The 27720-nt window shown below is 39.8% G+C and overlaps 1 protein-coding gene across 5 annotated transcripts in view; it reads left to right on the forward strand.

Annotated features, from left to right (window-relative positions):
- The first annotated feature begins 11130 nt into the window (after positions 1-11130).
- Positions 11131-27720, forward strand: part of NEGR1 (neuronal growth regulator 1) — a 600029-nt gene continuing 583439 nt past the window's right edge. For all 5 annotated transcript variants that reach the window (XR_006283270.1, XM_043520871.1, XM_007063440.4 and 2 more), the window contains exon 1: positions 11131-11569. Coding sequence is in view for 4 of the 5 variants with exons in the window: in XM_043520871.1 (XP_043376806.1) it covers positions 11394-11569 (176 nt within the window). In the remaining variant the exon portion in view is untranslated. The remainder of the gene's footprint in view (positions 11570-27720) is intronic.

Raw genomic sequence — 27720 nt, forward strand, 5'->3', positions numbered from 1 at the left:
GAACTCCACTATTACCTTTTAATCAATAAAACAGTGTCACACTACCAAGTTCTCCTCTGTGGGGCAGTGGTGGTTCTTCTCCTAGAAAATAGGCTCCACTTCCAAACCTCATAGACCTCCAGGAATTTGTGGGAGACCAGAACAACCCCATCAGAGGCCTCTTCCCTTGACACCAGCTCCTTGACATGGGCTTTGATTATCAGGCCTGGAGAGGGGACGTGAGCCCTCTCCTCTTTGGTTCTGGTTCCTCCTGCTTAGCTCACCCAGTCTTCATTTCATCACCCTGTGGGGCTTCTCTCCACAGGGTCTCGATGAGGTTGGGATGATGCTGTACAGGCACCTGTGCAAATGTTGGGAAGATCCTTACATAGAGGGGGCCCTTTCCATTCAAGGATCTAGAAGGGATGAGCTCTCATGAGGTGCTTGTGAGATAACAGGTCCTATCTTGCCCAAGTTACTCATAAAACCTTCTGCAGTAAAATAATATGGGTCTGGGTTCAGATTACAAATAATTGTAAAGTATGAATGTGTCAAACACCAAATGTGAGTTTAAATTCTGATCTATTTAGTAATAATAGTGCATCTACTGACTAAAAAATATCCGGGAAGCAAATACTTGCTGCTGCTGCTGTTATACTTAACATAATGCTTGAGCATAATCCATAGCTTCTCAAAGTACATGAAAGTTACAGATGTAAAATCTGGTTAATGGCATTCTAAAGTACCATAATAATTTTCAGTATTCATTCTGAAACTATCTTCACTTCAGATCTAACTTTTGATAGAGCTACCTTCTACCAATCGGCAATAAAATTTGAAAGACAAAATATTCTTGCAGTTAAAAGGTTTTTTTAGTGTTGTCTATTTCTAAAATCTATTGTATCCCTACTAAGAGAAGTGGCTTCACTTTTTAGTCTTCAAGCTTGAAGAGTTGTAGTACTCATTAGAATTGCTTCTCCACAAAACCAAAATTCCATTTCTGCTCTGGATACTGAAGATGTCAGTTCCTAAGGAAATAGCAGCCCCAAGAAGAGATATTTCATATTGGTAACTGAAAACTCCTGTATGTTACCATTTAATTTTAAATAGATAAATGATGGGTTTATGCAGGTATGAACCTATGCCCTTTGCCTGTTTTCAGTGTGATCCAAATCACTGCTGGTTGTGATAGAAGAAAATAATAATTTATCCTTGTATTTGGAATATATTTTCTTCTTAAAAGCCTCCAATCTGAGGCTTGTTCTAGATGTTTTCAAACTATATTAATTTGTGTATCTTAAAAATAGGAAAATGTAGGCCGTTAACAAGTTGATGGTATTATAAATGTATTTGGCATCAATATTAGTGAGCGTCTGTCATTTGACAATTATTTCCTTAGTACACCATATGGTAAAGAAAATGTTTTCATGCACCCACACATGACTAACATTTTATTGATAACAGCATGCTGTGCAAACCTACCCCATAATTGTTGTAGATAGTAGGCTTGAAAATCAAGAACCTAAATTTACCTGTGCTCTTCTAACTGACAAGGAACAGAGCCCAGATTTCAAAAGAATATCTTGGATGAGACGCTGCATAGCAGCTCGGCACGTCTTCTGGTTTAAGATAACTGATTTAAGAGGCTACTCTGCAGAACTGCTGCTCCAATTGCCTTTGCAGAGGCTGAAAAAGAGGGAGCAACATCTCTCTGCTGCCTGTGTTCCAGCACTGTTGCTGCTACAGGATTTAACTGGTAGATATAAGAGTTGCAAACCATCTCAATAGCACAACATATTTTCATTAAAATTATGTGACTGGTAACTTTCAGTGTGCTTTACTATAAATGTGTCCTTTATGGCTTTCTTTCCATTATCAGTTTTGTGATATTTTTTTTTTGTATGTTTGTTGTCAGAGCTAGTCCCTGTAAGTTATATCAAGGTTTCTCGCATGTTTGCAATGAAGACTGCAGCTTAATAGACTGTCTTACAGAGCACTTTCCTTGCTTATTCATGATCACATAATAGACCTGTGTGGAGATCCTATTTTGCACAGGATTTTGAGAATTCAAAATGTGTTTACTGTTATGAATAGTGCCCTACCAAATTCATGGTGCATTTTGATCAATGTCATGGTCATAGGATTTTTAAAATAATAAATTCCATTGTTTCAGATATTTAAATGTGAAATTTCACGGTGTTGTAATTGTAGGGGGTCCTGACACAAAAAGGGGTAGTTGCAGGGGGTTGCAAAGTTTTTGTAGGGTGGTCGTGGTATTGCCACCCTTACTTCTGTGCCGCTGTTGGCAGGGTCCCTGCCTTCAGAGCTGGGCGGCCGGAGAGTGGCAGGTGCTGGCCAGGAGCCCAGCTCAGAAGGCAGTGCCACCCTTACTTCTGCACTGCCTTGAGATCTGGAGAGTGGTGGCTGCTGGCTGAGGGTCCATCTCTCAAGGCAGCAGCACAGAAGTAAGGATGGGATGGGATGCCAGATCTCAAGGCAGTGCAGAAGTAAGGGTGGCAATAATACGACCCCCCCCCCACACCACAATAACTTTGAAACCCCCTTGCAACTCCTTTTTGGGTTGGGACCCCCAGTTTGAGAAATGCTGGTTTCCCTGTGAAATCTGTACAGTAAAGGGTAAAAGTGCACACACAAGACCAGATTTCATGGTAGAGACCAGATTTCCCAGTCCGTGACGTTTTTTCACAGCTGTGAATTTGATAGGGCCCTAATTATGAACAAAATCTGAACATTTTTGAAATTCTCTGCAAAAGAAAATTCTCCCCCACAACATCATTTGTTTTGTGTACATCACATTTTTTAAATTAAAGTAGACAATATGATTAACACAGGCTTATGTTCTAATTGACAATCAGCACAAGAGCTGTCCTCCAATGGTGCCTTCCACGGTCACTGCCACAAACCATAGAGCTGGGGAGGGTTCTCAAGATGCTCCTACTGCTACAGTTTGATAAAAACATTTTGTTTGGATTGCAATTTTATTTTATTATAATACATAGTACAAAATTAAAAATGGAAATGAACAGGTTTTTTTCTAAAAGTCTTTGTTCAGAAAATGTCAAAATGATTGGATCTCTTTTTCTCCAAAATGACATTTCATAAAATTGATGTGATTTCACAACACATTGAGATTTTGACAGAACTACATTCTCTAATGGAAAATGGTTCTAAAGAAGTTTTCCCAACCATTCTATCATTTAGCATCCCTGTGGCAAATGCAACAATTTGATTGGGGGGGGGGGGGCGGGGAGGAAATAACACTGGGAAAGTATTTGGGATCAAATTTTGAAATATCTCCCAATTTTGGGAGCCCATCTTGAAAATCTGTTTGAAGTGCTGAGCACTGGGTGGGCACTTTTGAGAATTTGGACCTTCATACACAGAATCCAGCTGAACAGCCTAATTGCAATCTGCACAGTGTTGTCTGGAATCTTATGCAAGATGTGGACTGTAGCACTGATGCACCCCAGAGAGATAAGACTTCTAAGTAGTTTAGGTTCTCACTATGCTGAGCTGGATAACGTCTACCAGAATCCTGTGCTCAAAGGTAGAGAGACTTGCAGGTCTTAATAAAGTTATCGCAAGAGGGAGTATTCCCTCTACAGAATGAGATGAACTACTACTTAAACAGTTCTCCAGGTGGCATTGGGATCAGAATCTGATTCTTACCCTCTAGCTGGAACAAAAGAAAATGAACATGGCCATTCTCCAGTTTGCTATGTTGCTCAGAATGGAGGAAGAGAAGCATGCAGCTGACTTAGACTTGGCAAAGAGACATCTGGACAGTTTTGACAATATATCTGAGGCAAACACGTGTGAGCAATTTCTTCCTTGGACTGTGATATGGAATCCTCAAGTTGTGCTGTGACAAGGAGTCATTGGAAAGGAATTGAGAAATTAGTTGAACAAATATCTGAATTACAGCAACAATGACTTCCTTCTCTAAAAAGTTTAAAAACAAGACTATAGGCTGTAAACCCAAACAGTTGGTTGAATTTGCCAGTGACACCAGAAGTGCTGGGAGCTTGGAGTCTAATATGCATTTCCCAAGCATGCCCAGGCCATGTTTAAAGTGCCCAGAAGCAGAGCATATAGCAGCTCCCATTGAGGGACAATCTGGGCTGATACCACTGATGATCATTGTCCCAAGTGTATAGGAAGAAGAATATTAATAACAAATCAACACAAACAAGAATCCCCAAAGAATTTAAGTCGATCCAAAGAGCCTGTTGCAAAAGAACCACACACTCCACATGTATATTGAAAAGGACATATTAGGAGGGATTGCTGGACCCTGCTTCATTGCTACAGTTATCTATGTCACTATGTACTGCACATTGGCTCTCAAGTGGCCACCATTTCAGAGACATCCTACTTGAATCACTTGTCATCTTTTCTTGTGTGGTACATCAATCCATCGGAGATCAAAAGTGCAGTTTTCTACTCGCCGTATGTCCTAGTTATCACTTCATTCCACATTCTTTTACTAGGGCTTCCAGGTGAGTTAAACACACAACACAAAAAATGAGTGAAGAGTTTGTCAGTCTGAACACTTTGTCCAGACTATTAAACGAATACTTACAAATAACAAATACATTCCAAGATAATAGTCCCTGAATGGATACTGATTTGCTAACCAAAAAAAGTTAAATTCAGCACAAATATTCTATCATATGCCTTGACCTATTTATAAATTATCTAATTTTTTAGAGGAACCCACATACAGATCTCTGTAGTGAACATTTTCCCCGTGCTATTGAAGACATTCCAAGTGAGATGTTTTCCTGGAAAACCAGTGAATGTGAAAGGTTTCTGTTTTTCTCCCATGGAAGTGCACTGTGCATGTGCACACATTTGGTGGCAGGTGCTGCACAGTCTCAGAAAACCGATCCAGATGAAAGAATTTAGTCTCCAGAACAACAAAACTCTATTGACTCCTGACCTGTTTTTTCACTGATCTGCAAATGGCCTGAAACCAGGGGATTTAAATCTGAAAATGAAAATACAATAAAAACTTTCATATTGACCTCCATACTATCATTAACTGAGATGTTAAATGATCTTATGTTTAAATTAACAGGATGTTATTGTGGAAATGTCTCTTTATTCAAGGAGCAAAAATTATTTTGAATACTTAAGGTCAAGTAAAAACAGTATTATGTGACTTAATAAATGGTAAATGGCTTTTCCTAAAATTAGATCTACCTGTGCTCTTATATCATGCCCATCACCACAATATGAGTGTATAATATTGACTATTTTGCATAGAGAGCTCAAAACATTTAAATGGCTTCTTACATAACACAACTGCCTCCCTCCCAATTAAAACAGTTGATTTCCAGCTATTCACTAGTCTTTCTCTTGATGTCAACAGGAGGCTAAGAAATGCCTTTATTTACCACTATGAATGGCAACTTGTCTAACAATTAGTGCTGGATGACTTAGTTTCATGCCATTAAGAGATTACATGCTTACGGTAGCTCCGTTATTGTTTCCCTTAATGAAGCTTGCATTCCATATGGTGGTAATATTTTGTTCATTTACATTTTCCTAATATTTTTGATTCAATAGATATTATCTGACCAGCTCTAATAACAATATTGCACAAACCCATGACAACAGCTAAATTCCACTCTCTCTTACACCGGAGCCTGATCAAAGTTACTAACTGAAAACAGACCTTTGGTTCAGTATTGTTTGAGAGGGCATGCAATCAGTGGGAAATAAAAAGAGGACTTAGGATGGAGCAAATCATGGCTTAAGAACAAGGTAAGACCTGTTTTCTCCATTTGTGTGTTACTGTGGTCCCAAGACTAGCCCTTTGAGGTAAGGATGGGTCAGAGCAACCCTTTTCTCCCGTGATAGAATGAATGAGAGTACTCCGTTGGGGGAAGGGATGAAGGTGGATATGGAGGGCCATCTTATATGAAGGGTAAATTCAGGGAAAAGTGAAAAGTTGGCTATTTCTGCAGCAGAGAGGAAGGAATGAACTACTTCTGAAGTTGATTGAGCTATACTGCTATGACAAATGGCAAAGCATGCTGGGAAAAGAGGAGCCTGAGGCCCTTGAGATACAGACTCTTCTCTCTCTGAACTGCAGTTAAATGAAAGACACGTGAGGAAGGCAGTTGTTTGAATATGATCTGGGGGAAGGGAGAAAACTTGTGGGAAGAGTGGTTAGAGGCAGAAAGGCTCACCTTCTAAGATAGCTCTTTGATGTCAGGCAACTGCTAAATAGTAGATACTCATGGAATCTGATATTTTGAGGATTGATGTGTTCCCTTATCATTTTTGTATCTTGTTTTTTGTGGTAAACACATTAGCTTTAATAAACCCTTCTGTATTGACTATCTTTTGTCCTACACTTCTGAGGTGGACGGGAGCATCCTGATGCTCCACTGGGGCCATGTCACAAGTGATTGTCAGAGTGGGATGTCTCTGTGGGGGACTTGGAGACAAGACAACATAAATGACTGAGGGTACAAGAGATTGAAGAACTCCTATTTCTAGAGCAGGAAAGGAAGACTCTAAACATTGGTGTAGAGGTGGATGCCCAAATTCACCCCACTCCTGGGTCTGGAATGGAATGGGGACTGCTCAGAAAAATATTTCCTTGGCAGAATAGGTGTCCACTCCTGTTCTAAGTGTCCAGCATTTCTTGAATTGGTAGCAGAAAGGATTGAGATTTGGGGACTGCAGATAGGGAGTGGGAAATATTCCTGGGTTTGGCTAGATTTGCTAGAGTCCTGAAGAAAAGAACTATACTAGACACTCTCCTCCCCTCCAGGCCCAGGCATACAGCAGCATCAGGCTCCAGACAACATGTCTAGATAGGAGAGCAGTTTGAAAGGCAAAGGGAGCCTACTGAGAGGATGGTAGGAAAAAAGTTAAAGAAAGTTACTTCAGTAAGTGGAAAGGGAAAATAATGAACAAATCTTCACCAGGTTTGAGTGCAGGGCACTATCATGTGAATGGCTGCAGGATGTATGGGCTGTTTATCTAGTATCCCAGATGGCAGAGAAGGCTTCAAAAGCCCATGAGCATGTATTTGGTGAATAATTATACAGAGGAGAAAATAGCTATCCTGTAAAGATGATTATATTAGTGAAGAAACAGTGCCAAGAGTTTTGGGCAGTCTGAGCATACCAACAGGCAAAGCACCCACCTAGACCCTGGTGTATCTTACTAGTTTAGCAAGGATGTGGGCCAAACTGTGGAACAAAGATTAAATTCTCAATATGGTGATTAGAGAACAGTTCCTGACTGTACTGGGGAGGTATGTTCATACCTCAATGTGAGAATGACTATTAAAAAAACAGCACGGAAGTGGGAAGTCTGCGGGAGACATATTTAGAATACCAAGTTTTGTTGTCACCAGAGACTGTTTAGAATCCCTCTGAAACTTGAGGCACCAAGAGTGGTGAGAATATGGGACTGGAATTGTCCAAAGGGAAAAGTGGTTGGGTGTGTGTGTGTGTGTGTGTGTGTGTGTATGTATGTATGTATGTGTGTGTATGTATGTGTGTGTATATATATATATATACACACACACTTATGAATGAATACAGGGTGGAAGAGAAGGGAAAGCTCCATGTGACTTTTTACTGTGATCAAATGAGGCTGGGGCTTGTTGTACTCAGAAATCAAACATTCTGGAAACTTATATTTTGTGCTCCCAGGAGGAGCCTGAAACCAACCATTTGAGAATTTCACCCAGAAATGCTTTGTGATACTGAAAGTCCAGCTGGTAAGAGAACTCTTGGGTACAGAATGTTCCCACATTCTCTTGTGTATAGTTGGTGGTTCTCCATAAAGGATCTAAACAATCTGAGATGATTTTAAAAAACTGTGTGTACAGGGACTGGAGAATTTCCCCTACTTAATATACAAAGATGAGCATTATATATTATGCAGCATTTATATCCTGGTGCCAAGCCTTCTACATGACTTGGTATGAGGCTTTTGTGACAAGAAGGGAGGAAGAATGCCCTTCGTTGAATTAGATCAGGATCTTTTGTGGTAACTGGAAAAGACGTATAAAAGTGGGATGCAATAAAAGAGGGTGAAGCACAAAAGAAAAGGAGATTAAGACTGCCAAGGGAAGGGGAGTTGGAAGTCACAGGTTTATGGACTGTTTGGCTCTGGCAAACGAGGTGCTAGCTCATGCCAAGGCCTCCATGTCTCAATTGAACGCAGAGAAATACATAGTTGGAATTAGTCTGGCTCACCTGTTAGTATTGTTCAAATAGGTATTAGTTATAAAAAACATGCTTAGTGTTTCGACTCTATTGAAAATTTGTAAATTGCTCCAGGTATTAGTCATTTGTAACACCTGTGCCCTGTATTGTAAGATATTTGAGCATTTGTATTGTAAGCTACCATAACTGTATAAATCACCGGACAGGAAAGAGACATAGATTAATATAAAATGCTGGCTTCCAACAGAAGGTATTAGGTCCTCCTGCCTAACAGAGAAGGCCCATCAATTCTAGACAAACTATTGTGAATCATCAGAGGCCAAAAGACTTTACCTGTTGCTCCTCTCTTCACCTCTCTCCGCACCCACATGAAGAGTAGACACGCAAATGAATTCCTCCCATCTGCTAAGTTTGCAACTGGAAGCAGAATGAAGGGAAAGGGAATAAAAATTCCTAACAAGGAAAAGCTATCTCTATGCTGTTTGGACACTCGTGGGAAAGGTTTTCAAGGCATAAGCAAAAGATCCCCAGTGTTTAGCCTGGGTTAGCCCTAAGGGACACACAGAGCTTGCCTACTATACAAGCTTCTATTACCTTTTGCAACTTAAATGTTTCAAAATCTGTCCTGAATGCCAGAAGGTAACCTATGGTACGAAAAGGCACCGTGCACTTCTTATGCTGTTAACAGTAACTGAGATACCATTCCTCTCAAATAGCCAAAAATATACTGGATCACTTTTCTGAAGAGATTATAACTGATCAGAGGTCCAATTTTATATGTTCAGTTATGCAACAACTACATTGGAAAATACATGTCAGCAGGACAAAACCGACCTGTCATCCACAACCTGATGATCTTAAAGAAAGAGTTGAGCAGGTGTTGAGGTGGATTTTATAAAAGTTTATTAATAGCACAGGGCCAGACTAGTAGTAGGGGCTACTATTTTCATTTTCCTATAGGAGTAAATGGTTTTGTTTTGTTTTTCCACTGTTTGAGCTCCTTTCTCACCAAAAGTGAAAACCCCCTAGATACCCTGGTAAAGAGCTGGGAAACTGAAGCCAAAACATTGAAGGGCATGGCTAATTATACAGTCTAGATTAGGCCAGTTGGCAGAAATGAGAGATTTACTGCTTTGGACATCTCAAAGACTTTCAGGGAAAGGAGAAGGCCCAATATGTAACTGTTAAGGCAGAAGTGTTAGAATTTATATTAAAGCAAAATTTTGCTTGCACATTTTTGGCAAAATGACAACGCTCCTATGAAATCTTAAGGAAAGCTGGATCAGTGATGATATGAGGTTGAGAGATCCCATCAGGAATTGCTCATGCATATGTTCAGAGATGCTATAGAAAGTTCTGGGAGCAGGATATGGAAATGGATTTTAGTTTACAAATGGACAAGGAGGAGACTTTTTTCCTAAATGTGCATCTTAACAGAACTTCAGGAAGAACTACAATGAAAAGTCTTGAAGGTTTGTATTGAAATTTGTGGTGAGACCAGGGAGAACTACCTTGATGCATCATACTATCACCTTCAAAGATTCCATTAGGATGTATCAGTGCCACAACCATTTATCAAGGAGAATGACAGCAGGAAGTGTGGTTATGCTAGATGTGGATTAGCCCAGTAGTTCTGGGGCTAAAATTATACAATTCCGAATAGACTTCTGAAAACATAATGTGGTATCAAAGTTTGACTTGAATCTAATACTTCCCACTGATGATCAAGCATATACTTTTGGCTAAATATATGTGCACCCTTGACTTAAAGAAGAGTTACTGGCAAATAGCTTTATCCTAGGAGTCAATGAAATAAACTGCATTTCAAATTCCTGGACCTGCGTACCAGTTTACTGCCCTTCCTTTTGGAATAAGAGTTGCTAAGTTTCACAATTTAATGAACACTTTTCTGAGGGGTTGAGAGGTCTATAATGCAGTCTGGTTGGACAACAGAATTGTTTGATACCACTGGTCCATAGGTGCTCCTTCTCTAAGAATGGGAACCCCCATTGGAGGATTTCTCCCATACTCCCAGGATGGGATATTCCACTAAGGGGAGGTGCCCTATTGTTAAGGGAACTTTCTTTTCTTCTCGACTTGTCCCTCTGGGAGATGGGAGTCGCTGGTCCCTCGGGGATGCGATGTGTTTCCTGGGCGTTGGTTTCTTTTTCTCCCTAGCTCAGAGGAGAGAGGCGGGTTTGCATTCTCTCCAGCCTAGGGCAATGCAAGCCCCTTATCTAATTTAGCTAGGCATTTACAGGAGCCTCATCACTCCTCTCCTCTGCCTAGGACGGTAGATGAAGGCTAAGGTGTGGGTTCCCGAGCCCCCCTTCCACTTCACTCGTGCGCTGGGGGCCCCTTTCCCGCCCCCAAGCTGGGTTCACTGGGGGCGGGGGGCGTCTCCTGCCTGAGGAGGCTTTGGGGCTCTTCACACACAGCCCAGGGGCGCCGGAGCAGAGGTCTCCCCGCTTGCCTAAAGCCTTCGCGGGAGAAGCCCAGCTCTGGAGCCTGCTCGCGCGGTCCGGCTGCTGGCCCGGTCCCGGCGAGGCGTGCGCGCGAAGCCCCGCTCCCAGCCGCGCTGGGTCGGAACCGTCCTGGGCAGCAGTGTCGGGCGTGGCTCCGAGCCGCCGTGCAGGGCATTGCAGCTGGAACGAGTTAGTCGGTGTTTTAAAAAGCCGCTGACTAGCCAACTGGGCTGTCTCCCTCCTGCCTGCAAACGGGGGTCACTCCGCAATCACTGCCTTTAATTGCATGCCATTTATTTCCGTATTGCCATGTCGGTGGCTGTAGCACACCTCCTCCCATTGCCGCTTTGCTTTTAGCTATTTCTCCCCCCCCCCGCTCCCCCCCCCCAGCTCCATCACCAGTCATCAGGACAAGTTGCTAAGGAAACGGCTGCATGGCAACCGGCTCGGAGCCTGGGGGCCGTCTGCTGCTGCTGAGCCTGACGCGGCTGCGGCGGCGGCGGCGGCTGCTGCTTCCCCTGCTCTCAGTCTCCAGCGCGCTTCTCTCCTCGCTGGATGGTGTGCGAGCCAGCCGGGGACAGACGCGTTCCGGACTCGGCCGAAAGCGCCCGGGCGAGGCAGAACCCTGCCAGTGCCTTGGCTGCCTGGCTGGAGCGAAGGCTCGTCACGCGTAGCGGGGGCTGGGGATTGAGAGGAGCTGGAAGCTGAGCGGGAGCAGCCCGGAGCAGGGATGGACATGATGCTGTTGGTGCAGGGCGCTTGTTGCTCAAACCAGTGGCTGGCCGCTGTGCTCCTCAGCCTGTGCTGCTTGTTGCCCTCCTGCCTCCCAGCCGGACAGAGTATGGACTTCCCGGGGGCAGCTGTGGACAACCTGGTGGTCCGAAAAGGGGACACGGCTGTGCTTAGGTAGGAAACCGAGCCTCTTCTTTACTTCTCTGGGCAAGTGAGTGAGAGCGTTGTGCAAAGCCATTGCCGGGCGACCGCAGGCATTTCTAACGGGCGCGTTGGTTTAGCTACCCTTGGAAGAGGAGGGTTTATTTTCACTCTGAGCATTAGAAAGATGGACGTTTTGTAACACGCTCCGGCGGCGGCTGCTTGAAAAAGAAATGAATAAATAAATAAAACACCTCCAAGTCCAAGCAGCCCTGGTTAAGAGTAAGAGGTCCGGGAGAGGCGGTACCACTTTGAAACTAGTGCTCAGTCATTCATGCCAACTCTTCCTATTCAGGAGGGCCAGTCCCTCTGCTCCTAGGAAAGTGTATTTCTCATTTGTCCCTTTCCAGAGCCATCCCAGTATTTCCGTGGAAGTAAAAGGCGGGTCCCTATTATTCTTCCTCCCCGATAGCCCTATTTCTAGATATAGTAGAAGTTCTCAAGCGGTCTCCCTATGCTACGCGGTATACTCTTCTACTCTGTTAAGTTTGGGAAGTTTTGTTTTAAATTTTTTTCCCTCTGGAATAAGTTTGCTACTTCTTCCTAAGTCTCGTTTCTCTCACTCCTTGCTGAGCCTCTGAAAGATGTAATGGCTCATCAGAGATCAGCTATAGCCCAGTTACCTCCCTAAACCAAAGCAATTGCAGAAGGACATACTCGCAGAAGCTTATTCTGCTTTTTAAATGTAAATTGATACTCAGCAGTGTACAGATCTCAGCAATTCTTCATAACTGCCCTCCTCAGATGTTTGAACACACATTATTCAGACAATTGCTTTATTGTCATCCGCTGTGCAAGTCTGTATGTGTGAGTTGTATGGTCTCAAAATACATTTGCAGATGTGTATCTTTAAATATTAACATTGGGTGTCTTTGTTTAATAACCAATGACCAGTGCATTAGTAGTTTAATTCTATGGGTGTGGTATGTAATTATATTAGGAAACTCTTAAATCCTGATCTGTGGTGGAAATCATGTCCTACTTTAAATATTTAGATTTTAACCAAACCTAGTCTAAGGACATAGATTAGCCCTTGGGTTATAAATTCAGAATCCCTACTCGGTGAATTTATGTTTTGAGACAACTATAGACAGCAAACACCTTATTACAGAAGAATTTCTAAGACTTTTCACTAAACATTAGATGGATGCAAATAATATATACCTGCCTTTTGAATAGTAAGTTTGTCAATGGAAGTTTGGAAATTCCTAGTGCTGGATAAAAATTCTACCTGATGGTTTTTAATGTCTGTTATAGAATCTGGTATTCAGACATTCCTTGCCAGTATATTGCTCAGTTGTAAAGATTGCACAGTATTATAAGTGTATATCCACTATGATTTTAGCTTTTTTGTTTCCTAATGATTAACATGAAAAGAACCATCATGCAATGACAACTGCGAGTTCTAGTTTTACGCCATTAAGAGACTACATGCTTATGGTAACTCAGTTATTGCATCCCTTAACGAAGCTTGCATTCCATATGGTAACAATATTTTTTTCCAGTCCAGTTGGCTGGTGCAAAATTTGTTTACCAGTAGTAGTGCACTGTACCTAATGTAGCTGAATCCTTCTATTTGACTTAAATTCATTAATCTTCAGTTTAAAACTGAAAACATTCAAATTTAACTTTTTGATACATTTTACTTTGTCACGATACTTTGTAGTAATTTAAAAAATCATTTTCTTGGTACTTCAGATTTGATATGAATAGGCTGAATCTTCTTGTGTTTTGTAAGTCTAGACTTTAATCTGAATAGTTTTAAACCACAAAGTATTTGGTTATAGACCATTTTATTTTCCTTTTCAAAGTGGCTGATTTAGGCTTCCAGATTAAAAAGTGACTTAGCCAGATACAGCTTTCATAGATTTTTCTTGGAAAATATTGCATAAGATTTCCTTGAGTGTTCTGATGTAGTATCTTCTGAAAATACAACCAGAGTCTATGCAGTGCAATTGACAGATTTTTTTATTTATAGGAATATACTGTAGTTAGACTCCTAGGGCATTCTAAAACCATGAATTCACTTGCTTTGGTTTCTCTATTTTTGTCGACAGCCATATTTTGCTATTACATTTCCTATCTTTATTTTCAGAGTTTCAGATTTAAAGGTTGCAGTGAACAAGAGTTGAGGAGTTGCAGTTCCTAGCTCAGGACAGAACTCAAACAAATACTGAGTGTCACTGGTGGTTCTAGAAAATAAAAAAAATTCCAAGATTATAAAATAAAAATTAATACAAATATTTGTGTGACTCTAAGGGTTATCTATTGGTGGCTTACAGCTAGAGTGTAGCACTACAGTATATTAAACTCTGTGAGGCCTAAAATTGTGAGTTCGCAACTCAGTACCTGTGCAGCTAGATGGATTACATAAATGAAATTGGAGTTTTAAGGTCAAACAATCATTTTTATCTCATAAGTGAGAGAATATCTGTTTTGGAAGAGAATACTATTAAGGATGGAGTACACATCACTACTTACCTGTAGAACTTGGAAGCCAAAAGCAAATTTGTGCTGAAATAATATATGGGGTATTCATAGTCCCTCCATCTCAATATAAAGCATTCTTCCCACCCTTTAAAGACATAGATGACTTATTAATGAAACCCATATTTTCACATCTTTCTTATCTTTAGTAGGGTTTCTTGCTGATTGACGTTTACAGTATTACAAGTGAATGAGAACTTTAGAGGGACAATGCACCATCGCTAAAGGAGTGCATAGAGCATTTAATGAGACTTTTGATGTAGACCTTTGCTCCTCCTGAAATTTTCCCCAGAGGATATTCATATCATAAATATACAGAAACTTTTTTTAATTAATGAAAATAAGGAAGTTGTTTTTTATTAGGTCTTAGCACTGGAAACAGAGTATTGCTCTGTAAATACATCGTCCAGTTTGTTCAATGAAGTAATTAATTTGTGCAAAGAAAAAGGAGCTTCTTCCAGCTCCCCCAGACCACAGTATTTAGATTTTCTTGATAAATGTACACTGTAGTACTCAAAAGTAGCTGTATAAGTGTGATTCCAAGTTGGTACTATGCATCTTTTTTCCTGTAGTGGAGCTCTGTTAGTGCTGACCATTGGTTGTGGGGGATGTGTGTGTGTGTGTTGGCTCCTCACTTAGTGTCAGATTGCTCTCTGATTGTATCTGCATTCGTTATTCCCTCCTTTGCAGGAGTGGGGTCTCCAGGGAGTTACCTTTGTACTTTGCATGTTAAAATCAGAAAGCCTCTAATTAATGTATTTAAAACAGCCAATATGACTGCTGGTGTCAAGCATAAAAAGCCTTTTAAAGGAGTTAGACTCTACAAGTCATTCTCCTCACTTTTTGAGTCAGCATTTTACTAGGTGATGAGAGAGATTATGCTAATTCATTTGATTTACAGGTGTCTTGATTATCTGAGAGTCAAAGCATTTTTAATACTCTTGCTCTGAATACACTCTTGTTCAGATTTTCAAGATTATAACATTTTTAAGTGATTTTGCCTGTGCCATTTAACTTAATTGCACATGAGAGCTAGGAATAGATTCTGCATTCAGTTTACGTGCGTGCTTTCCCACTAAAGCAAATGGAGTTGCACCTGAGTAACTGGGGGCAGAATTTTGCCCTTGACTGTTGTTACAAAGCTATCCCTAGGAGCTGAAAATACTATTTAGGGTGTCCTATTGTAGTAAGCAGGTGACATATTTCAATCGATAGGGTGGGTACCAGATTCTGTGAACTGCTATGAATTCATTCTGGACCTCTCTGCTTCTAAGTTTCCTCATCTGAAAAATGCAAAATAAATGTTTTAAGTGCGTGGAGATTTAAAGATGAAGAATACCACTAAGTATCATAAGTAAAATAACTAGTTTGTCATTTCATTTTACAAGTGTGGAGGCGTATTAAAGAACAACAAGCACAGGTTTGTAATGTTTTTCTAATGCTAATGGAATGCCATGAAACGAAGCATTAGACAAACATACCATGGGGAACAATCCTGAACTGACAGGGGGTGAGTTACATGCTCCCACAGGTAGGCCTCTTTCATTTTGTAATTGCATTGATTTTAAGATTTTTGAGGTTGGGATTATGTATTCCTCTGTTCCTACAGCACCTAGCACAATATGGCTAGGCCCAATCCTGATTGGATCTAGAGCTAGGTGAAATTTTTTCACATAAATAACTTTATTTATGCATGGGTGGCTTTTTGCTAGAAAAATGCAGTCTTACTATTCAATGTGGGGGGAGGGGGGGACTTGAACTTGGTTCTCTTCTCCACCTCGTGATAGCTGAGCGCTGGGCAGAGTTGCTCTCAGTCTCTCTTGTTGAAGCTATTCTATTTGGTATAAATAACTATTCATAGGAACGGGGACTTGAACTTCAGACTCTGGCGTCACAGGCGAATGCTCCTACCACCAGATTATGGAGTTTTTCCTCTCTGGCCCAATACTTATTCAGGATATTAGGCAGAGGGGCGAATTGAACCTGGGTCTTCCACACTGGGTTAAAAGTTGTAAGGAAGGCACTGCATTCTCCTCTGTTAGTGTACCCTTTAAAAACACCCTGAAACAAAGTATCTGAGGTCAAACAACCTGAATTATTCTAATGTAAGGTTAGAAGGGACCTCAAGAGGTCATTTAGTTCAACCCCCTACTCTGAGGTATAACCAAGAATACCTAGACCATCCCTGAGAGGCATTTGTCTAACCTGTTCTTGAAAATCTCCAGTGATGGGCATTCCACAACTTCCTTTGGAAGCCTATTCTAGTGCTTAACTCTTCTTATAGCTAGAAAGCTTTTCCTAATATCTAATCTAAACCGCCTTGCTGCAGATTAAGCTGATTGCTTCTTAACAGTGGCATGGAGAACAACTGATTGCTGTCCTCTTTTTAACAGTCCTTAACATATTTGAAGACTTATCTGGTCCCCCCCAGTCGCCTTTTCTCAGGACTAAACATACCCAGATTTTTAACGTCTCCTCATAAGTCAGGTTTTCTGAAGCTTTTATCTTTTCTGTTACTCTCCTTTGGACGCTCTCCAGTTTGTCCACATCTCTCTGAAAGTGTGGTGCCCAGATCTGAAGAGTGGTACTCCAACTGAAGCCTGACCAGGGTTGAGTATAGCAGGACAATTATCTCCCATGTCTGACATATGACATACGCTGTGTTTAAAAAAAAAGCCAGAATATTAGCCTTTTCGCAACTGCATCACGTTGATTTGTTCAATCTGTGATCCACTATAATTCCCAGATCTTTTCCGGCAGTATTACTTCCTAGTCAGTTGTTCCCCATTTTGCAATTGTTCATTCAATTTTTTTTCTTCCTAGGTGTAGTACATTGCACTTGTCTTTACTGAATTTCTTCTTGTTGATTTCAGACCAATTCTCCAATTTAAGTGGTTTTGTTTGTTGGCTAATAGGACTTTTTGGTTCAAAAATCTTAAGACTTCCTTACTCAGAGGAAGCCCCCTTTAACTTCAGTAGGTATCATGTCTGAGCAGGAGGGAGTGATGCCTAATATCTACATACTTTAAATTTGGCTCTGTCTTTTTCCCCCCAAAGATTGTCTGTAATCCTGCCGCACACAGACAGACCCTTGCACCCAAGCAAAGACTCATTGGACGCTATTTTTATCCAAGTCTAATTGAAAAGGAAGATGATTTTTAAAAAAAAGATTCAAATAGTATTGCTATTACTCCCTCCTGTAATAATTCAAGATAACTTCTAATGATTTAGTATGATGTCATTTACAAAGAAAAGCCACCTCATTCCGGAGGGACGAATTCTACCCTGCAATGTTTGTGCACTGCTCCCATTGATGAAGTCAGCAAGACTTTGATACAAGCATCCCAGGACTTAGCATTGCATGAGAAAAAAGTGTTGTCCAAATTTTTTAAATTGCTAAAAATACTCCAAACAATCATGATTCGTTTAGAAATATATGCAAATTGTATTTATCTAATGACTCTTTTAAAGCCATTGCAAAAAGAATTGAGCAGCAAAGGTTTGGAATATGTCTGCAACATCTTAATAACAGAAACTGCAATTTTAGAAACCACACACTTTGGGAAGGGACAAATTAAGGCTAAACTGAGATTACAATGAAGATGGAGAGCTGCCTTGAATATGTTTTTGCCTCTATTTCTCCAACAATCAAATGACTCTTGCTTATGTATTTGTTACTGTCAGAGCCTCCCTCTACTAGTCTCCTTGTTGTTGTACCTGCTTCCTGTCAATTAAACTGCTGGGTGCAGCTCTAGGAACTACTGGAGGGTGAATGTTGCATATTGTAGCCAAAGACCATTCTACTGGACTTACTGCCCTGCTGATATCACTTCGGGGAAAAAACGGAGAGAGGATTTTACTCTTTTATGCACCTGACCACAATAGCCTAGTGTGCAGCTGGATTATGTATTTGGCCCTCTAGATTTTACATGTCGCAGAAAGTCTTATACATTTTGGAAAGAAGAGTCCTTAAATTGCCCATTGCTGGACATTGCAAACGTAATCCCTTTAAAATATCTACATGTATGAGTTTGACCACCTACAGATACGTAACTCAAAGTCTAATTGTGACCATCCTTATCTAGATGACAATATATTTCTTCAGACCTGATCTTTCTTATTAGTTCATTAATAGAAACAACAAAAGGGCCCAATTATGCTGTTCTGATGTAAATTTAAACCCAGATTTTTACTTCAGGGCAACTATCCTGGATTTACACCAATGTGAGTTAGGGCAAAATTTGCTCCAAATAACTTATTTACTTTCAAACAAGTTTAAAGTGCCATTCAGTTTTTCTTTTTCTTATTATCTAAAATCTAAACCTGTAATAGCCAAAAATATTAGACCTACTTTTGTACACTTATGTCAGGGGTTAGAAAAAGTAAAGATAATTTTCTCTTCATTTCTTTTTCAAATCCAAAAGTGGATCCTTTTCAATGTAATGAGAGAATGAAATTTACAAATTACCCTATTTTAGAAAGTAGGTAGAAGTGTTTGTTTTCCTTTATACCAATGTGGGAAAACTTGTAATGAAATTCATGTTGTTAAATTGTTGGAGTACTATAAAATAACTTGATGCTTTCCAAGCAGAGAGTTAAACATAGGGTTCTTGTCTAAACTAAGAATTTTTAGATGCATGATTCCAGCTTCATTGGAAGGAGCATTGGTGGAAGCTATAACACAGATGATGTTTAAGTGGACTCAGGTGTGTGTTTTACCATGGTTATACAGGAAAATGGTTAAAAATGCATGAACCTTGTCTATATTGCAATTCCTACCAGTGCTAACACTGGAGGAGTTGTACCTCCCTCGGAATTATGAGTCTGAAAAATCCTGGTGTAGACGTAGCTGGTGAGCTTTGCCCAGTGGACTACAAAACAGCTGGCTGCAGCCACCACACATAGGCAGTTGTTAAAGGTTGTCACGTGGGTTAGGCATTCTTTTGTCTGGATGGAGATTTGTAGAGAAGCTAACTCAAGTAGATGTCAGTTATGGTCTAACCTGGCTGAAGAGTTCAGAGTTAACACCAAGCCCAAATCTGTATTAGCTCATCTCAGTGTTTGCAATAATAGTCTCCATGTGGTTGTGCCTTGTGACTTTGGGCTGAGGTGATAGTGCAGAGGACAGTCGTGTCACATGACAGACACCAAGGATTATTCAAGAGGGAGCTGTTTTTCTGACTACAGAAAAGTATGGGGGGCACATTAATATATGTAGTCTCGCTGCTGTTCTCACCATCTTTGCTGAAGGTACTGTGTATATAATGTAAATTTTTCACTAGGAAACATCCTAAGGTTTTAGATAAAAATTTAAAAAGGTGTGTAATCTTCATAGAACTCTAAATCCTACTGATAGTCAATGAGACTAGGTTCCCAAGTCACTTAATCACTTTTGAGAATTTTGATCTCTGGCACCAGTTTGTTTTCCAAAAAGAAACTGGCCTATAAATCTGGTAGTGTTCAGCAAAGGAGCACCACTACACATACAGGTGGAAAGTCCCTGACATATCCACCAACGTCATTACTCCACCATCATTCCAAATGCTGAATTCCTAGTGAAGTAAATGAGAGTTTTGATAGCAGAATATGCCTCTAAATAACTGGCCTAGCATATTTTAGCTGAGATTACATGTATTATCATTAGAGTCCCCTCAATGCATGTCCACACAGCTGCTGTATATATTTAAATTCTTTGCTATTTTATCTTTCCTAGTTGCTTCACATTTATTAATAGGGAATTTGCTTGACTTCTGTGCCCCTATTTGGTATCCTTCTACATTTTAGGCTCATACATTAATCTGCTGCTTGCATCTTTTCTCAGATCTTTCAGAAAATATAAATGCACTTTGCCATAGTTAGATTTGTAAAACTAAGAGGTTGCTTAAGCAAGTTTTCACATTCCAAATCTCTGCCAATTATCAGATGAGCACCTTATGGCACTTGAAAATTGTACAAGTAGTTAAACTATTCTTAATTTGCTCCACAATTATTTACTGTATCTATCATAAATGTTTCAGATAGTTCCTCTAAATTTTATCACAGATTAAGGAATCAGTAAGACATAAATGGTGGAATTTGATCCATTTAAGACATGCTGTTTTATATACAAAAGAAAGGGCTTTAACATTTGTAATTACTTTCTTCTTCTCATTGTGCACAAGAGTGGACTATAACCCAAACCTTGGAGAATAGGAGATGGAAGAATCAATTCCAGGGATTCAGGCTATTTGTCCATCTGGGCCATGGCCTCCATTACTGGCTATGGAGAAGAGTATTGGATTGGCCTGCTGCTTTCACTCCCAACAGGGATGTGATTCAGTGGATCCATACATTACATGGATACCTTGGCCACACCTCTAGCACACCAACAATTCACATATACAGTGAGCAGTGGAAACCTGCCACTTGGCAGAGTGTGCCAAATCTCCCTACACAGGGACTCCTGGAGCCCCATGATTCTGAGCCTTGAATGGAGTACAAGGGATGTCCCAGGGTTAGTCTCTACATGGCCAAATAGTTTACAGTACATCCCAGGGGTAGATTTAAGATGTAACTATGTAGAGTAGATTACAATATTTTAATCTTGAGTTGACCATTTCCTTTCAAAGATGGCATTCTGCCCTCCTGAATAGGTGCACTGACCACCTTCACCAATAATTAAAGCCACTGATTGTCGCAGCCAAGAGGGGCATGTCCTCCTTCCAGCCTCCAGTAACTCAGGAAGCAATGCATGCCATAACTCAAACAGTGAAGACCTTGCATTTATCCCCTTGAGAGATTGCTCTTCAACAGTTGAAGGAGGAGATAGTTTGGCCTGAATCTGAATGATTTTTTTCAGAAAAATACTTTAAGATGTACACACGACTGGTGGGATTTAAAATAGCAATCAAGAGAAGAGAGCCTGGATTAATCAAGATGTCCACAATTGGAGACAAATCCATTGACTGAAATTTTGCTGATAACCTTCATATTTGTCTCCTGCTTAGCCATCACATAATTAAGATTAGAAAAAAATATATGACGCAATTGACCAGATTCACATAAAGACTTCCAGCAATGGCTCTTTAGTCATATTTCCTCTTGCTTAATTTGTAAACCAAGATGACTTGAAAAGATAAAGTTGGCAAACAGAATGCTCTTGGCTCTAGAAGAGAACAGAGAACAAAACATTGTTACACAGTCCTATACTAAGCCATTAATGGTAGCCTGTTGAAAGTACAGAGAAGTTCTTCATAGTTCTCTTAAAAACTCTGATTCTATTAGCCTTTGAGAATAGACCCTCAAAACAAGTTCTTTGTCCTGATTGGAAAGGCAAACCCTCCTTTAAACCACAGGAGATAACTCATCACAGAGGCAAAATTTCCATTCCTCCAATCCCAATCCAAACATCAAATCAAGAATGTGGGCATCTGCGTGAGCTGATCTTATGAACACTTGAGACAGTCACACACCAGCTCCGTGCCTGTTAATCTAACAGTGCAGAACCCTGGGTAGCTGCCACTTTTTAAGAATCAACCAAGCAGAAAAATGTTTCCTCATCCTCTTGGCAAAAGTTTAATTTCCTACAAAAATTTACAACTGAGTCCTCAGAACAGGCAAAATTAATTGAGGCACCTGGATTTACGTGAGGAGGTATATGTAAAATAGTCCAGATAAAATGTTTAAACATCACTTTAAAATTCTCAAAAAGATCTTGCCTTAACATGTGTCTCATATTTATTTACAGCATATGGAGAAAAAGTACCTGTGTGGCAGGCAGCTGTATTTGACATGACCTATACTCCTGATTGGGGTGGTAGGCTATTTTCAGTTGCTCAACTGGTAGAGAGAGAGCTTTCTGTGATAGTGAGCACTGCCCATTAACAAGTTCTGTGTATACACCACAACAAATAAGATATGCCATTAGGCAGGGTTTAATTGTTAGTGAAGCTGTTGCATTTTCATCTCCTATATATTTAGCTTGGAGAGATAAATTTTGGGGATATGTCACATATCCTATGTGGCCAATGTTTCAGATGTATGGCATCATGACTGGATACAGTTTGGTTTTTGAAGCTGCAAAGCTGAGTTAGAAATAAAAAGATAACAAGAACATGTTTTCCTTTATAAGAGGAAAAACAGTCAATCTCTCTTAAAAAAGATTTTCCCTTGGCAACAGCATATGATCTGATGGTCAAACAGGCAAACAGCTATCATTAGTCATGCATAATTAAAACAAAGAGTTTCCAGCTGTTAGTAGTAACAGTTTTGTCTAGGAAAAATCTAACATACAATATCTCTTGCAGAAATTGCCAATAGTTTTGTAGTTATGCAAATACAAAGTAAATATATAATGTATTTATGTACAATATTTTGGGATTTTTCAATATTTGAATAAATAAACATATAGGAATAAGAGCTGTCTGATTTAGTATAACATCTATGATGTAGTAGTTAAATTTACATAAAAGTAATCTCATTATATAGTCAACGATATGCAAAATAATTTATTCCCTTGAGAAAACATCCATGTTGTACGTAATCTATTTTACCATTGTATTTTTACTGATCTTTCATTATATACGTGGAAAGCGCATATTTTATTGTTTAAACTATTGTCAAAGTAGAATGCACTTTATATTTATAATAGATACTGAGAATGAAGACTTTCTTCTTAGTTGGCTACTGTACTGGGGACTCATTTTCCTCTCAGATGAATGTAAGTGGAGTTACTTCTGGTATAAAAGAACAAGGCCTCTGGTCTTTAACTTCTTGGGAACGATTAATAATTTTGTCATGTCACATGTTTTACAGACCAATCTGGACATCAGCCTTGGTTTGGATGTTCTCTTATCAGGGGATACATTTCTTTAGAAGACAGTCCCACTATCCTGAAAAAGCTAGTTTCTGATCTGTATGGTGTCTGTGGGGGTGATGCAGCAGTGTGTGCAGAACTGGAAGGAGTTTTTGTTTTTAGGGTGCTGGAGAAAGCTAGTGGGAGGCAGAAACAGGAAACAGCTGTAAGAGAGACTGACTAACCGAGGGAGTCGTTCTTTCAGAACAGCTGCGGAAAGTTCCAGTTTCTTATTTCTAGGGGATGGGGTGTCTGTAGGCTTGCAGTACTGTGTCCCAGGGAATCTACCAGACACCTTTTCTGCCAATGCAGACTTCATGTGGTTAGCTGGAACTTGCACACGGAAAACAGTTTTCACCATTCTGGAAAGAAAGAGGCAGTCAATATATGAATGAACAAGTAAAAGCTAACAGTTCAAACATAAGCTCACTAAAGTTAATTGCAAAGCTCCCTTTGACCTTAATGGTGCAGGGCCAGGGCCTCACTGATTAAACAGAGAAGGAGATGATGGCTAGATTCTGGGGGGGAAGCATCTGTGGCAGCTACCCCCAGCAGTTGTTTCAGTGGCCGTTTAAAGTAGTTCAGCATATATTAGGGCTTGTTTTGCCATAAACCATTCCTATAGCCATGTAAATATAGCATTATGATAGCTGTTTTAGTCCCAGGATATTAGAAAGATAAGGAGGTCATATCTTTTATTGGACCAACTTCTGTTGGTGAAAGACGAGCTCTTGCACTTACACAGTGTCTCTCGTCGGATAAAAGATATTACCTCATACACCTTCTCTCTCTCTAAATATAGCCACATGTTCAAGGCAATACGAAATGTATCTTTGTTTTTTCTATCAGTCATTGAACAAGTGTCCTTAACTTCCCTCTGGGCTCCCAATTTGTCCACCTGATACTTGACTGACAGGGAACAGCTCATGAAAGCTTATGCTCTAATAAATGTGTTAGTCTCTAAGGTGCCACAAGTACTTCTGTTCTTTTTACCGATACAGACTAACACGGCTGCTACTCTGAAACCCTCCTTGTTCGTTATTCTCTATGATATTTGACGTTTGAAGTAATAATTCCAAGGGAGAACATCCTTTGTCCACAATGAATTTAAACTTTTAAAGAAATATCAATCAGTGCTATTCTTCAGTTTCTGTCATTTGAATTATCTAAATGTTTCAAATGTAGCTATATTTATGGATGAGTGCATTGACTACTGATTAATCTTAGACTGCACTGGTTAATGATTCAGTCTCCTGAGGGCTACAACATCAGGAATGTTAGTAGTATTTAGAGACCCTAGGAGCACATGAGAAACAATTCCAGTTTATTACATTTTCCTTTATTAAAAAATTCACTAAATGGATAAACAGTCTCTCAACTAGTAAAATATAATAACAGCTAGATGGGACTAAACACTTTACTATAACCGGCATATCACACATCTCCTGCTGAGGGACTCTGGAGTGCTAATCATTGTTATAAATATCATCCTGGCATCTCCCTGTGGATTTCTTCCCTCCACGCACAGGTGTGCCAACACCTTTTATTCTGGGTCATGTTTATACCCACAAAGTATCATACATATGCATAAGGGTTCCAACCCCTTTTTCCTTATCCATACTTCCATCCCTCACTGATCTATGGTGCCCCATTTCTCTTTGGCTGTCCTCTTAGTTCCCTTTATTCTCACTTGCATGGTGACAGGTTTCAGAGTGGTAGCCGTGTTATTCTGTATCAGCAAAAATAACAAGGAGTCCTTGTGGCACCTTAGAGACTAACAAATTTATTTGGGCATAAGCCGCAAGATGCCACAAGGACTCCTCGTTAATTTTTATTCTCGCTGTCCATCTATGATGGTACAATCAGGGGTCTTGTGGTCTAGACAGATACATTGTGGTATATTTTCCCAAACAGCATCCACTGGCATATTCTTTACAGTAATCTTGTAATTTACTGATACAGGGTTATTCCTAGGTCACATATTTATGTCAACCATCCTTAGGCCTGAGGCCTAGTACGGCTAAGTTGAAATCTTACAGACCTCAGCCTCTTGGCCTTGCATTACAGTCTTACTTTGCTTGTGTGTATATACTAATACACACAAATCATTCATAAATGCTCATCAGCATTTATACTACTATGATCCGATCCTACTGAAACCAATCCATCATGCATTGATTATACTTAACCACAAACATAAATCCTCTATTAAATGATTAAATGAAACAACTGGCTACACAAAATATTTGGTCTCCTACTCGACTTATGCTTTTACTTCCTTGAATAATGAAGAATGAAAACCATGTTAGGGCAGTGAAAATCAAATAATGTAATGTAAACAAACTTTAGACAATCACTGTTAAGTTGATGGTTCTTCATCTAGTGGTCTGACGTGACTTTAGTTACTTTTACAGTATTCCTCAGTGGACTATGGTCGATATTATAAAAATGAGTACACGTGAGCATTACTAGGAATAATTTGGACACATTTAGGAAATATTAGATCACCAAGATGCTGTTCTAACTCACAGCTCTTTTTATACTTCATTTTTTCATATTTCTTTGTTAAATTAGGTGAAATACAAAAGCCGTGTCAGGGTTTGGAAGTCCATAATAATTATTTTTAGAATTAAAGTGCTGGCTTTTATGCCAAAGCTGTTAATTTTATGTAGAAGTTGATAATTTCTGCAAAGAGGTAAATTAAAATACTTTTCTAACTTGAATCAATTGACACGCATCATCAGTTGCATCTTCAGTGCATGTTCTAGAAAGTTGTTAGTCATTTTTAAACAGCATTTGTACATTACATGGGGGAAGCTAATTCTGGTGGCAGTAGCTGTGATAGTGATGGCTTGCTTGTGGCAATGCGAAAGAATCACAGAAGATGTCACTTTCTATTAATACTGAACAAGGAACATCATTAGAATAAGTGAAACAGTAATCTCCCTATTCCTACTCTTTCCCTCTCTTTCTGCTTTACTGTAGCGATTTCCCTAGAACCTTACCTCCCACTTGCCTGGCTTCCTACCCTGTTCTAAAGAAGCGGTACATGTTCCCTTAGGCCTTGTCTATACAAGAAAAGTTTCACTGGTTTAGCTAAATCTATTTTAAAATCAACTTAGTTAAACCAATGCAAACCACACTTACATTGGAGTAACACTTTGTGATGCATGGCTAGAAGGGGTTAAACATCCTGGAAAATAAGTAACCCTCAAAAGACATGTAGGAAGATAATGTTTGTGTTTTTCTGTATTTACATATGTATGAGTAGGGTGGACAATGTAATGGACAGTCCCTGTCTATGCTGTAGTCTGATAATTCAGAGGCCAAAAGAACATCCTGTAATGTAAATGAATTGTAAACATGGGATATCTCAGTATTCATCTCTCTTTGAAATGTACTGTGAACGGTGGAGGAACAAGCAAATCACCTTATGACTATAGCTAAGCACCAGTGATGGACCTCCTTCAAAGTCATTCTAATTACCTTGTGTTCCCTGAGGAATTCCAACTTGTCAAAAGACTTGAAATTGTATAAAATATCTTTGGGTCCTGATTCTGTCATCTCAGATCTGCTTAGACTTCATCAGGGGAAGTTTGCGTCACAAGACTGAGGTCCCAGTTATGCTGATACGCCCTGCATATGAGATTTGGACATTGGACTATCACCTATGAACTGAATTCTAAAGTTACTCTTTGCAACTACGAAGCTCACTATCTCTGCTGTGAATCTGCACCTCAATGAATTGAACTCATGTTTGTATGTATATTGATATTTTAACCATTCTCTCTCTCTCTCTCTCTCTCGTTGTTTAATAAATTTTAGTTTAGTTAATAAGAATTGGCTGTGGCATGTATTTGGGTAAGATCTGAAACAATTATTAACCTGGGAGGTAATGTGTCCGATCCTTTGGGATTGGTAGAACCTTTTCTTTTAAATGATGAAATTAGGTTTACAGAAATTTTCATCATATTTGACATGGGTACCTGGATGGAGACCTGAGGTTGGATCACTTTAAGGGAACTGTGTTGTTTGGATTTCTGAGTAACCATTACGGTAATAAAAGAAGCTGTTTTATGCTGGTCTGGTGAATCTAAGTATTGGAATATCCACCAGATTTATGGGGATTGTCTTCCCCATTCTTTGCAGTTCACCCTAATTGAGTGACCACAGCTGGCTCCCCACTAGGACCCCGGTCACATGCTTGCTTAAGCTTCTGTCAGTAAATTGACCAAATAAGGACTATACCATCCCAGATTGAGAAGCCAATGGGATGGTGTTCCGGGCCTCTGTTTTTCAGAAGCTGGGAATGGGAATCACTTGATTACCTGTTCTGTGCATTCCGTCTGGGGTACCTGGTATTGGCCACTGTCAGAAGACAGGATACTAGGCTAGATGGACCCTTGGTCTGACCTAGTATGGCTGCTCTTATGTCAATAGAGGGAGGTTTCAGAACAAATTGATAAAATTAACAGTAATAAGTCACCAGGACCAGATAATATTCACCTATTCTGAAGAAACTCGGATCTGAAATTGCAGATTTAAAAAAAAAAAAAAAAAAAGCTCCAGAGGCAATCCTGGCAATTACAGACTAATATACCTAACTTAGTTTCAATCCATTTGCCTGGTACCTATCATAAAGAACAGAATGATCAGATACATAGATTAGCATGATATGTTGGGGAAGGGTCAACACTGCTTTTCCCCATCTCAAAAATGATGTATTAAAATTGGAAAAAGTACAGAGAAGGGCAACAAAAATGATTAGGGTAAGGAACTTCTCCTATATAAGGAGAGATTAAAA

Source organism: Chelonia mydas, chromosome 8 (genome assembly GCF_015237465.2).
Source record: "Chelonia mydas isolate rCheMyd1 chromosome 8, rCheMyd1.pri.v2, whole genome shotgun sequence".
NCBI classification, from domain to species: domain Eukaryota; kingdom Metazoa; phylum Chordata; order Testudines; family Cheloniidae; genus Chelonia; species Chelonia mydas.